General features: G+C 40.4%; 3 protein-coding genes across 7 annotated transcripts; 1 reads left to right on the top strand and 2 right to left on the bottom strand.

Moving 5' to 3' along the window:
* On the bottom strand, positions 67-3,403 carry LOC18587787. 4 transcript variants are annotated; one of them, XM_018127886.1, is made up of 5 exons: positions 2,935-3,403; positions 2,714-2,828; positions 2,330-2,444; positions 1,212-2,131; positions 67-300 (listed from the first exon to the last, which is right to left on the bottom strand). In XM_018127886.1, the coding sequence occupies exons 1-4, from the start codon at positions 3,159-3,161 to the stop codon at positions 1,245-1,247; spliced, it is 1,344 nt and encodes a 447-aa protein (XP_017983375.1). In that variant the 5' UTR covers positions 3,162-3,403; the 3' UTR covers positions 67-300; positions 1,212-1,244. The 4 variants fall into 4 exon arrangements, with proteins under 4 accessions (XP_017983375.1, XP_017983376.1, XP_007011854.2 ...); XM_018127887.1 differs by lacking the exon at positions 67-300 and having other exon boundaries at positions 943-1,395; positions 1,486-2,131; XM_007011791.2 differs by lacking the exon at positions 67-300 and having other exon boundaries at positions 1,274-1,395; positions 1,527-2,131; positions 2,935-3,402.
* On the top strand, positions 4,481-5,994 carry LOC18587786. The gene has a single exon (XM_007011789.2). It carries the CDS (start codon positions 4,748-4,750, stop codon positions 5,879-5,881), a length of 1,134 nt encoding a protein of 377 aa, XP_007011851.2. The 5' UTR covers positions 4,481-4,747; the 3' UTR covers positions 5,882-5,994.
* LOC18587782 (putative clathrin assembly protein At2g25430) lies at positions 10,087-12,937 on the bottom strand. 2 transcript variants are annotated; one of them, XM_007011786.2, is made up of 2 exons: positions 12,548-12,937; positions 10,087-12,386 (listed from the first exon to the last, which is right to left on the bottom strand). In XM_007011786.2, the coding sequence occupies exon 2, from the start codon at positions 12,336-12,338 to the stop codon at positions 10,380-10,382; it is 1,959 nt and encodes a 652-aa protein (XP_007011848.2). In that variant the 5' UTR covers positions 12,339-12,386; positions 12,548-12,937; the 3' UTR covers positions 10,087-10,379. The 2 variants fall into 2 exon arrangements, with proteins under 2 accessions (XP_007011848.2, XP_017983517.1); XM_018128028.1 differs by having other exon boundaries at positions 10,087-12,434; positions 12,548-12,936.

Raw genomic sequence — 13,036 nt, 5'->3', positions numbered from 1 at the left:
CCAGCAACTCCCCAAGCTTAAGTAAGAAGCTTTACTGAAACATTAATCTTCTCACTATGATCAAACCCATATAAAAGCAAAGGATGGAATAATTCCTACAAAACGCCCAATCTCCATGCCTTCTTTTTTGTCAGCTGGGGATTCCTCGATCTTCTCAATATCAACCTTGAAAGATGCCTCAGGTTCCCAATGGCAGACTCAAAACGTAGATGAAGCAGCAAGAGTCAGTCATTTCTATACTTTCAGATGCCCAGGAACCTTTGAACCTCCGTCCATACTTTTGCAGATCTCTCCCTAAAGCTTTTTAAAGACAAAATTACATTATCAGAAAGGTCCATATTCTCCACCACAATCAAGGTTGAAACTTGAAACCAAGAAAGATTAGAATCTGACCCCACCAATGGCAGCTCAGTACTCAAAATAAAGAAAAGGCAAACTCCCCCAGTCATTCATTAATGATTTCCACCCTTCCTAATTAGACCAAGTATACAGGGCCCACATAACGGCCATCAAGAATATTGACTAAGAAAATAATACTGGTTAGATCTTGTAAAGAGACCTTGTCCCCTACTCAGCACTCATACAAACAATAGCTTTTTCTGCCAGATTTTTCATTTATTAGTTCTTGCCCTACCTTCTTAATCAAACCAATCAGACAAGTTGTCCACCGATGAGATAACTTGTCCATTGATGAGATTATTTCTTCTAATGGGTAAGTTTAAGGCCAGGTGAAGAGAAAAGAACAACTTTTCCTCACAGATAACATACTGTCCATGTGTCACAACCACAACTAAGCAGAAATGAAAGCTGATCACAGAAAAAGCCTATGGCTAAGTTGCCCCCAATACAGTACCCAAAGCATTTATATTATTCTTATGCTTTTCCACTTTACTGTTTTCCAGGGTGTTTATCAAATAAAGCCATGGATCAGACAGAAGGAAATAGCGGTATCAAAAGTTAACATTGACTAATAGGGTTTAAAGTTCTACAAGCAGCAACATGTAAGACAACATTCTTTATACATTGCGGATCAAGAGCCCCTTCAGTCCGTTTGTTGGTGATTGCCTCGTCTAACTGAAACTCACTCAATATTTACACCTCACATTCTTGCAACGTTTAAACACACTGCTCATCAACACATAACTATAACTACAAAAAGATGGCAAAAAAAGAAAAAAAAAAAAAAAAGAGCTTCAGCAGCACATACTCACCAAGGCCATGTCAATGGTCTAAAGGGACTGAGTCTAGGATCCTGCACTTTTCATTCTTCCAGTTAAGTGGCTGTAAGGAAGCTTTGGCGGCAAACAAAATTGCTGATCCACTGTTGGACCATAAACTGTCTTTCTCTTTCTCATTGTTGCATCTACATTCACATGCTCACCTTCTAGACTCCATCTGTTTAAAGATGAGTTCAAAGGGTCATCTCTGTTGCTCCTAGGAAAGGAAGATAACATTTTATCAATTGATGGTGTCAGATCACCGAACCTGTTCCACTCTAGGGAGGTGGAACCAGTGTCTTCAATTACCTGAGGCCGACTCTTTCCAACACTCAGGCAAGGTATCGAAAGAGGGCCCAACCGCAACGATAGATCACAGGCATTTTCATGTGGGTTGTTAGAAGTATTGCTCACATCCGTTTGGTTCATGTTATTTGAAGAGTCCACATCAGAAGAGAAGAGGTTATCAATGACACCCATCTTAGCAGGCTCTACCGTGTTAGAAATTGACTTGGGGAAGATTCCAAAACCATGCTGCATTTCTTCAAATTGAAGGTGGTTTCCATAGTAAAGAGGATAAACTGAATACAAATTAGGAGGAGGATACTTCTCCATAGGTAAGCATTGGCTATTACTAGGAAGAGGCCCATTCTCAGATGCAAAAGGAAACTTGTAAGTGGTGCAATTACTGTCCTGGGCAATGTGCTTCTGAGATTCAGAGCCCAAATGAGTCACGTTCATGATTGTGGATTTCATGAAGCCAGAATAACTAGCCATGAAATTTGGGTTAGTTGTGAGATTTGCTTGAGTAGTGTTCTCTGCTTCTTGAGTGCCCGGGCTAAGGTAACACCTCGGATTGCAATTGCGTTGGCTCCTCAAGGTTCTTCTTGGGGTGCAGCCTAAATTGAGAGCAGCTAACCAGCAATAAGATAGATAAATCACATCTCAGGGACAAAAGAAAGTACACTTTATAAAAGGTACTACATTTGAAGGCAGTGCTCTTAATGATTAACCCAAAAAATATCCAGAAGCAACAAAGCCCCAATTGCGAATATGCATACTTGGCCTCAAATTCAAACAGAGGAAATTAGCCAGCAGAATTGAAAGGGTACCTTCAATACAAGGTTGAAGAAGCTCTCCTGTTTCAGTACTCTCATCGCGTTTAATGATTGTGTTAATAGCATCATTTGTTCGATCCCACAGGGATTTAAGGTCCATGTACTCAGCCTGCGCAATAATTAGAATGAAAAATATTAACTTGACAGATCAACAGAACCAATCCCACCCCCTCCATTAAAGAAGAAGAGAAGAGAACCCAACGCATTTACTACTAACAAATTTATTTGGTCTCCAAACTACACAAGGAACGAGCAAAACGACAGAAGATATCGTGATCAAGGTTTGTTCTTTCCATTTAAAACTTAATATAGCCAAGCAGAGGAGGATGAGCAGTGTTAAGTTTCAACAGACAGTGGGCAAAAGGAGAAAATTTTTACCTCAGAATTGGCTTTGGAATACATAATTTCTTCTGCTTTCAAGACAACAACAGGAAGTTTCTCTTGCCATTCCTTGTTCTTCTTGGTTGCTGAGCTATGAATCTCGTTTACAACTCTAAACAAAATCAAATACATATAAAAAAAAATACTAGTGACAAACAAATCTACTAATTAGATATACTTGCACATGAAAGAAATACAAAGTGAAAGTGGGAAAGCACCTGAAAATTTCTTGAATGAGAGAACCTCTCATGGGTTGGTGTCTATCACTGTGCCAAGCTCTTCTCTCACAGACATAAGGTCTTGGACCTGGTCTAGGCATCTTCAATGATTTTGAGTGAAGAAGAAACGGAGAAGAAAGAAAGGCTTTTGTTTCTTCAAAGAGAAACAAAAGGCCAGGCTCTGTAGAAACTTGTGGTAGCTTATGCTTTTGGTTTTCCTTTTTCATACACTGACCAAAAAATGCTGTACTGTACCAAGCCAAATATAAGCTGTGAAAGAGAGAGAGAGCGAGAGTGAGGGAGAAAAGAGGATGGGGGGTTTCTTGGTTTGGGGCTTTCTTTTTCTTTCTTTCCTGTCACAAACTCAATAATTTCAAGGGGGTTTAATTGATGAGTTTGGTATGTCCCCCACTCATCCACATGCCTGCTTCCCCTAGCCCCAGGAGTCTCTCTCTTTCTCTCTCTCTTTCCTCTTATTTTTTTATTGTTTCTTTGGCTCCTTTTTTACTACCTTCCTGTCCTGAGTCCTGACCATACATACATGCTAGTGGTAGGGGTAGTGGAATTGATAACATTGTCACTGTCGGTGGCATCTACGTAACCCCAACCTCTTACTCATCTCCCCCCCCGCCCAACTCTGCAAAGTCTTTGTAATTTGCAAAACTTCATCAACACACTGGCAAATCCCCTTACTCTTACAATGTCTCAATACACTCAAGGGCCAAAGCTCATGCTTTTGACTGTTGCTTTGACCTTTTTTGAGGGTTGTCCTGATTGCCAAAAATAGAAAAATTAACCTCAAAAATTATATTCTACATGTACGTACATACCTACAACATGATTCATCCATGCATGCATGTATCCATCAAGAAGCATGTGTTTGTACGGATAAAAAGGATTAAAAAACACCCATCAGTATTCAAGGTTTATCGTTTCACTAGTGTGTCTTCCATCAGCAAAATTCACCAACTTTTTGCTTCATTGCAGCCATTGGCCAAGAAGCTCTTCTGGGAAAACTGCAAACTTTTTAGGTGCGTGAAGGAGTGAACCGTGTGAATGATCCATGCAAGCAGCGTAGGCCATGATCTGTCCACGACGGAGTCCAAGCCTTAGCCCGTCCCCCTTCTTTTTGGGCTGGAAATGGTCCCGTTGTCGATGGGTGGGTTAGCCAAAGCTTAGCCACCCACTAGCCGACACACCGCGTTATTCACTTTTCATCTCCTTTTTCTAAGTTAAAGTAATTAAGGATTTAATTAACATCATAATGTAAATGAAATAATAAGTTAAATTTAGAAAAAAAAATTGACAAACTTAAGCTCTAAAATGAATATTAAGCTAGAAGACAACAATCATTTAGTTGAATTTTGTTTAGTAATAATAACATACTTAGAAATGTGGGTCCCACTTTGCTTGCATGTCAGCCACGTGTGAATCCCATAAAATTAGTTTTAAGGTTTTAGCCACTGACTTACCATAAGAAGAAAAAAATTTCACGCCCCGTAGATATGGAAATCCGATTGACTAATTCACACTAATATTACCAGAAAAAGCAGTATTTCCATTGCCTTCATTATTATCTTTACATAATTACAAAAAAATATTTCCTGTATTATTTTCCGCCGTCGATTTAGCTTACCATAAAAAAATATTTCCACAAATCCTCCTGCTGACACCAAATCCCACTTTTTCTCTCTCTAGATGTCACTCTCTTTCGCTCTCTAGGATTTTTTTCCTTTCTCTCTCTCTCTCTCTGTGGCTGCTCAGTGTCTGAAAGTCACTCTCTTTCCACTCCAACGGAGGAAAAGGATCAACCATGCTGTCCCCAACCCCGCTGTCTCTTTTATGTGCTCTGCTCCTCTGCTTGCCTTTAGCCGTTATTATTACAATCAATTCTCCGGCGACCACCACAACCACCACCGTCATCGACGGTTCCGGAGACAACCCAGTCCCGGATTTTGTCCCTGCAGCCAAAACCCACCAAAGATTCTCCTTTAAACCACCGCCACTTCCGCTAGAAGATGACAAATCACTGTTCCGAGTCGCTGCCCGAGTCAGCTCCAAGCCCCTTCCTGGGTCTCCTAAAAAGATTGCATTTTTATTCCTGACCATAACGCCTCTCCCTTTTGCGCCCCTCTGGGAGCTTTATTTTAACCAAACCCCTAGAAACCTCTTCAATATTTATGTCCATGCCGACCCAACTTACCCATACGACCTGCCGTTTTCAGGCGTGTTCTCTAACCGAGTCATCCCTTCGAAACCCGCTCTCCGTTTCACCCCTACTCTCATCTCTGCTGCGCGGCGGTTATTGGCTCACGCGCTGCTTCATGATCCATCAAATTACATGTTTGCCCTTTTCTCCGCCACTTGCATACCCATTCACTCGTTTAACTTCGCTTACAAAACCCTAACTCGGTCCAAGAAAAGCTTCATCGAGATTCTGAACAACGAGATTGGGAGTTACGACAGGTGGGCGGCGCGTGGGCCGGATGCGATGTTGCCGGAGGTTAAGTTGGAGGATTTTAGGATTGGGTCCCAGTTTTGGTCCCTGACACGTAAGCACGCGAGGCTTGTCGTTGGCGACCAGAAGATTTGGGCCAAGTTCAATCAACCGTGCGTGGTATGGGACACGTGTTACCCGGAAGAAAATTACTTTCCCACCCTCTTGCACATGCGAGATCAACGTGGCGTTGTGCCTGCCACTCTGACCCACGTGGACTGGAACGGCAGCTCCGATGGTCACCCCCGCATGTACGAGGCATCCGAGGTGGGCCCCCAGTTGATCATGCAGCTTAGAAAGGACAAGCCTAGATACGGGGACGACGGAACCAACGACTCCGATTCGTCCGTGATGCAGCGGCGTGACCCGTTCTTGTTCGCTCGGAAGTTTTCCCCAGATTCAATCCAGCCCTTGTTGAGTATAGCTAGTGACGTCATTTTCAAAGATTAAAGGATTTTTGTTTATGAGGTCGTGTGAATGGTATTTTTGTAAATTTCCTTCTTTCTACATTCTAACATATAAAAAGGGAAAAAAGCTGGGAAAGAACCCAGTAATTTTGTTTCTGTCAAACGTGCCCTTATTTTTCGCGCCTTTGTCTTTGAGTGAACTCGATCCGGGTGACCCGGTTTGAAGAAATACGGGAACAAGAAACGTCAAAAGGCAGAAACGTTTTTGTCTTCTTTTTGAGGAATTTTAAGGTTAATAAAAAAAATCAATACAACAAAAACACAAATTAGTAGCGAAACACGGTGTTCGAATTTGGTGGTAGCGAGGCTTCGATTTTCGAGCCACCGCGTTTTCTATCTGGGTTGGACCAGCTCATCCGGTTTTCTTTTCCGGTTCTTCTTTTTAACTTTTAGGTGGGTTATTTACTGCTAATCTTATCCATTTCCCCTTTTTAACCTTTCCACAACGGTGTTGATTGACCATTTATCTTTTTTGGTCGGGACCACTTTTGACATTGACTTCCTAGTGGTTCTTTTCTGACACGCGCTGTGACAACACACACGTGGCAACTTTATTGGGGCACCAATTAGGAAAATCTCTAAATATTAAGAGCAATTTTTTTTAGGAAAAAAAATTGTCTAAGATGTAAAATATTTTATGAGTAGATAAATAAAAATTCATTGAGTACGTAAAATATTTTACTTTCTTCAGAGGAGTAAGGAATTTTTTGGAGAAAAGAAAAAAGCTATTATATTAAGCCTAGCAATATAAATTTGATGAATTCGTAATATTTAAATTAAAATATTAAAATTAAATAATATTAATATTTAACTTTAAAAAAATTAATTTAAAATATAAATATTATTCAATACTATTAAAATTAAAAAAATTCTGCGTAAAATCATTAATGTAATTAATATTTTTATTTATAAATTGAATAAATTCTATTAATAATTATAATAAAAAAAATTTTAATTATCATCTTTTAATTAATACACATTTTAAAATATAAATTTTAAATATTTTACACAATTGATGAATATTGATACTTTTATAGTGTTATGATAAAAAATATGAGATGGAATTTTTTTTGAAAATTATAACTTTCTTTCATTACAATATGTGTTTAAATACTTTGAAAAATATCATTATTAGTTTTTTTTCATTTTCATTTTCAATTTTAATGTAAAAACCAAATAGTAACATTGTTTTGTAATCACTTTTCATTTATCATTTTAATATTTAAATAACTCTATTGGTGATGATAGAAAATATTTTTCACAAAATGATTGAAGTAATAGAAAATGTTTTCGATAATTTATCAAAATAATAAAAAATATTAATTTTTTTATAAAATATTTTACACAAATTTTTTTTCAGTAAATTATTTTCTAATTAGTAATAGGCCCTAAGATTCACAATCTAAAATCCCAAAATGGGTTGTCCTGATATTCACCATAAGAATCTCGTGAATGGTCTGACTGCTGGCACTTTAGTACTTGGTAATAGGCAAAGTACGCAGAGGAATCTGCAAAGGTGGTAAAGGGAACCAAAGAGCCTGCATGGAACCCACTTCGTAAAAAGATTTGAGTTATGCTTTAATGGTTGCTGATTAATGTCCCTGCTGCTGAAGCAAAAGCACCCTTTTTACAGTTTACTACTGAGTAGCAGTCGCAGCAGCTATCACGAGCACTTGTCGGCTCAACCACCGTAAATCTCATGTTCGAACAACTCTCAATCTTCTTGTCTTGTCCAAAACGAAGTACATCGACACGTACTGTTTTTTTCTTTCCAAGTTTCATTGTCTCCAGAACCCATACTTCCTAAACCAGCCCAACTAGATACCTACTTTTCTAACTCAGATTTGAAAGTCCAATTCCATCCGGCCTGGCTATTGAAAGTCTTTCAACATAATCTACTCGAACCCCTATTGAATATTAAAAGTTTTATCTAAACTCGTCTAATGATCCATTATAAGATATCTGAATTTATATTATCGAGCTGGATATTCATCAATATCAGAATAACAACTACCCATTTATATCCTTACGAAAGACCAAAGCCGAACAAATTTAGATATCCCACTGCTTGGTAATGGTTTGCCATCTCTCTTTCTTTTAAAGAAGGTTCGAGGTCGTGGTAGTGGTTTCCATTGCTGTAGCCAATGGTATCCATGGGGCAACCTGGCTCACGAACCAAATGAACTAGTCCATGGATTGGATGGCCCATCTAACCTCACAAGACTAGCCCAATTCGGAGAACAACTTCTGACCATAAATCGGCCTAGCTCAAATTATTATTTTATTACAAAACTAAAAAGATTGGTAGTCAACAGCACGTGAGGTGGTGGTGGGACGGATCACCTGTCATTAGTCCCAAAGGACCCACAGACAGCTGCTGCTGAGCTGACCCCTCGATTAAGACAGGCATATTTGTAGGTGATCCATGATTAAATGTAGTGGTACCAATCTTTTGACTTCTAATTTGCTTTATTATCCAACTAATTGCTTTCAATTTTCAACCCTTAGGTGAAGTCCATGCATCAATGTTTGCCTCTGCCAGGTATACAGTCTCTAGTTAAGAGGTAAATGTGTAGTTTTTTCGCTCCACGAACCGGCCTTGTTGGATGGAATATAGAGTTCATACATGAAGCAATCCAGATGAGAGGCCATCCAACAGAAAGCAACTCAGATGCCATTATAAAAGTGTTTGAAAGTAAAGCTGTATCATTACTTAAAACAAAAGAAAAAAGTTAAAGATGCCGTGACATGGTGTGTTTGTGGCTCTATTTTAAATCTAGTGGAGGAGAATATGAAACAGGGAAACGTGGGTCATGACCTATTAATGGGTTTGTAGGAGAATCCGTGGACTAGGTTCCCTGAGCGGTTGTTTTCAACCCAATACCGAACAAGACAACGTTGTTCTTTTCCAAAGAACGCCATGAATCCTTGATTTGAACCGCTGATTTGAACTAAATGTTTGGCTATGCTTTTGTTCTTTTTCTCTTTATTTTTTCCACGCTCATGTTTAATCATGGAGGAGCAGGCGTGGCCACGGCGGGGGCCACCTGAATTCTGCTTGGACCACCGTTTTTGAGTTCGGGGTTCGGATTCTCCTCGAATGTTAACCAGGAACAAAGAAATTTTATGGACTCAAACAAAGGAAAGAATCTTCCATGTCTCTGTTGAACTAAAAGGCATAGGCATCCAATGCTACCATTCTCCGAGAATGACTGCACATCTCCTGAGCAGGCAAAATCTGAGGAGTTGCAGCCGTAGAAGGGTATGTTCCAGGGAGAACCAAGCCTTACCCAGCAGGAAAACACAGAATTCTAATGTCACATCAATATATCAGCAAGGGCTTAAGGTCCTTTTCATTTCAACTGCTTCTCTTGTTCACATTGCGGCTTCCAAATCCACACAACAGACTAGAGCACATCGATTTCATTCTTTATTTATTTATTTATGATGAAACCTACCTCAATTATACTATAAATATCAACTCAATCATTATTGTGGTAACAAATTTTCTAGGTCTTTCACCAGGGTATTAAACAGCAAATATAACAATTTGGAAGACTTGATTTCCAAGGTCAATTGCCACAGATTATCCTCCCAGGTATAAATCTATTACTACAATATGTCAATCGGAATTTCTATTCAATCAGGATATTCCTGTCACCTTCATCTATTTAAATTAGGAACTAGGAGCAATGAAGCAAAAGTGACCAATATGGTCAGCTATCTTATCAGTCAACCTAACACAAACTATTCTACCAGCATAGCTTAACATGTAAAGAAACATCCAAGCTTAGCAGTATAGCATACTAATTTAGAGGAAAAACCCTCCATGGATAAGAATGTTGAGCCCACAAATATGTGCACTGATCCCAAATAGCTGTCCAGATCAACAAATCAGGCATTCTGCTTTAAAAAGCTTAAATGTTGGTATAAAGCAATACATAGTTCTTTCAGAACAACATAAGGGCAACAAAGAGGTGCATGCATTAGCATTGCAAGAAACCCAAACCTAACCTTCTTTGCCGCTTCACCAACTAAATTGAAACCAACAACAGACCTAACCAGCGTGAGATGTTAAAAGTTGACATGATAACCTATAAATGGTGATGAGAATAAGATCTTCTTGGATAAACAACCTCAATTAATTGCAATAAATTTTAAATTTGAATTACTACGGAGTCATGGCAATGGTCTTAAGGAGACGATCACACAATGAACATAAGAATGTCAATAAAATTCTAATATTACAAAGCACAAAGAGACATCAAAAACAGATCATGAATCTCCCTGCATCAAAATTCCCACAATCAGTAAGCATTTGAACTCAAGTCTCCTCTCTCTCCTCTCCTCCCCATTTTTGTGCACAAATTGCAGGAACAACATCATATCATCCCAAAGAAACGAAAAAAGAAGAAGAGAAAACTAGAAAACATAATACAAAAGGTAGGCAAAGAAAGGTCATCTATTTATATGTGGAAAAATCAGTAAGGTGTATAGTAATACCCGGCTGGTGGCCCCATCCCATTGACTGGTGGCATTCCGTAAGGCATCACTGGCATAGGACCTGGTCCATGGTATCCAGGATTACTAATCTTGGCCAAACTAGCTTGACCTTGCATCCCATCCCTTGCATATTTCTGCCATACCTGCTGTTCCTGGACAAGCAAATGTTGTTTCTTCTCCATGTCAGCCATTTGTACATATGAAGGAGGTGGAATGCTCAAAGATGCAGCAAATGGGTCCTGATTGACATTCTGAACTGTTCCATCCGGTGCCGGAAGAGCTAAAACTGGTGTTGTGCTCTTCCCTGGCCCTGGCAATGCCACACTACTGGCACTCCCCCCACTCAACTGGGCAGTACTAACATGCTGCCTCACCATTCCCTGATCATACATGCCATTCAACAATAACGGATCAAGCCCACCACCCAAAGCTGCCTTTTGCCTCGACAAATTACTAGCTGACTCAACCAAAGCCAATTCCCAATCTGCTTTCCCTGGCTCGGCAGCTGGGGTTTGCCAAGCAGATGTCACTTCAGGCTGCCCATTGGATGGGAAAGCTTCCCATGACCCATTACCATTATTAGCTGGAGGACCATTAAACAAAGCCAAAGCCAATTTGTTCCCCTGATCATCAGCTGTGACAGCATCATCCCTCAAATTTACTAAATCTTCCTGTGGTTCTGGGGGCTTAACAGGCGCAGGCTCTGGTGGTGGCGGTGGAGTGTAATTCTCTGGTGGAGGGAGTGCCTTTATTTCATTCATATCTGGTGCAGGCTCTTCCTCTTTTGGTGGAGGAGGAAGCTCCTTTCTTTCTGGACTCTTTGGCCTCTTAGCTCTATCCCTCACAAACTCCTCCAATGTCTCCAACAACTTACTTGTAATCCTCTGCACCTCAGGATACTCTGATGATCTAGCCACACCCGTATCCTTACACCAATTATAAAATGCAATCAACTCATCAATCTGCTTTGCCGCACTCGCATATGCGTCAAATGCCTTAACACAATCAGGGTAATCCATATCAAAAAACCTATCAAGCAAAACAGCCAAAACCTCACAAATATCTGCATATAACTGAAAGCTCTCTTTCACAACAGGATACAAAGCAATCAAGATCATCCTACTATTCTTGGCCAATCCTGTAGGCCGACATGACAAGAACCGATCCAACAACCTCTGCAAGTGACCCATCTTCCCGAAAATCCTCTCAGGCTTCATTTCCCTCAATGGGGTCACCGTTTTCTTCTCCTCTCTTCCATCTCTACCCACTGCCTCACTCATATCCCCATAAGACCTTGTTCTCCTAGTCATCCCATAATTTCCATATCCGTTATCACCTCTAAAATCCCCATAATCATACTCATACGGCCTTGGTGGAGGTGATCGGAAATTATCTCTCCCACCATATCTATCATCAGCATTTCCATGACTACTTCCTCCCGCCCCGCTGCCTCCACCACCACCTTTCCTATCGAAAAGCATCAATTCAAGTCTTTGATCCAAATACATCGCATAAGTTCTCACAAAAGCTGAGTGATCCCATGAACTCGAGTGAGCCTCATCTCTAAAATCTGACATATTCAACAACCTCGTACCTCTCCTCGTAGCATACAAGATCCCTTCTTGAAACACAGGATCTCCATCATTCAACAGCCTGTGAACAAGCACCAGCGCTTTGAGGGCCACGATCCAATCACGTGTCTTCCCCAGGCGCTTCGACACGGCGGACACGCACGCCTGAACGTAGCCGCGCGAGTAGGAGGTCATATTGAGGATTTCTCGTATGTATTTCTCGTCTGCGGGGTCATCGTCGTGGCTCGTCGCTTTCACGATTGCTACCTCGAGGTCCGGCGCCATGTTGCTCGCTACCTTCGCTATTCCTATGCTGGTTTGGTCCTTAACGGCCCCAATCGCTTTTCGAATCGTGCTCGGCGCCATCTGGACCGTTTGATTTCAACCAAATTTACCTCCTTTTTCTTTTGGAAACTGATCAAACGGTAAGCACACTAAAATGTTCAACTCCAAAGTAGAAATCTAACAAAATTGAATTAAGTAACTCTAATTAAGATTAATTAATCGATTAATAAAGTCCAACTGCAAACGAGGAAAAAGAAAAAGAACAAAATTTTCGTCCTTTTAAACCTTACCTTCTAGATCTGCGGCGTAAGAAGGAGAAAAGTGAGAAGCTTTGCTGGCCAGTCACAACGGCACCGGATTCGTTGACCTTTTTTCCAGCCAATTTAGCAACAAAACGGCGACGGTTTCTTCTTTTTTTTATAGATTCTTTCTTTCCCTGTGTAAGAAGAAGAGTGGAGAAGAGGACGGGGAAAGCGGAGGAGGAGGAGGAGGAGGAAAGAAAGAACCAGAAATAAAGGAAAGAAAGGTGGATTTAAATAGTGGATTGGGGTCCGGCGACGTGGAGAGATCAGGGCCGTTAGGTCGGATGTAAGAGATCTGGTGAGAGGCAGCTATTTTAGCGGAAGTGTCGGAGGGTGCTTGTGCTTGTTGTCTGACAGAAAACATGTATGAAGAGCAGTGAGAGAGAGAGATGGAGGTTTTGATCAGATGCTTCGCGGCCATTAATTAATTTGCAATACTACGCGTACGGTTTACGGTGATGCCGACATTTTTTTTTC

This window comes from Theobroma cacao, chromosome 9, assembly GCF_000208745.1.
Source record: "Theobroma cacao cultivar B97-61/B2 chromosome 9, Criollo_cocoa_genome_V2, whole genome shotgun sequence".
In the NCBI taxonomy this organism is placed as follows: domain Eukaryota; kingdom Viridiplantae; phylum Streptophyta; class Magnoliopsida; order Malvales; family Malvaceae; genus Theobroma; species Theobroma cacao.
This window is presented reverse-complemented; position numbering and strand designations above follow the sequence as displayed.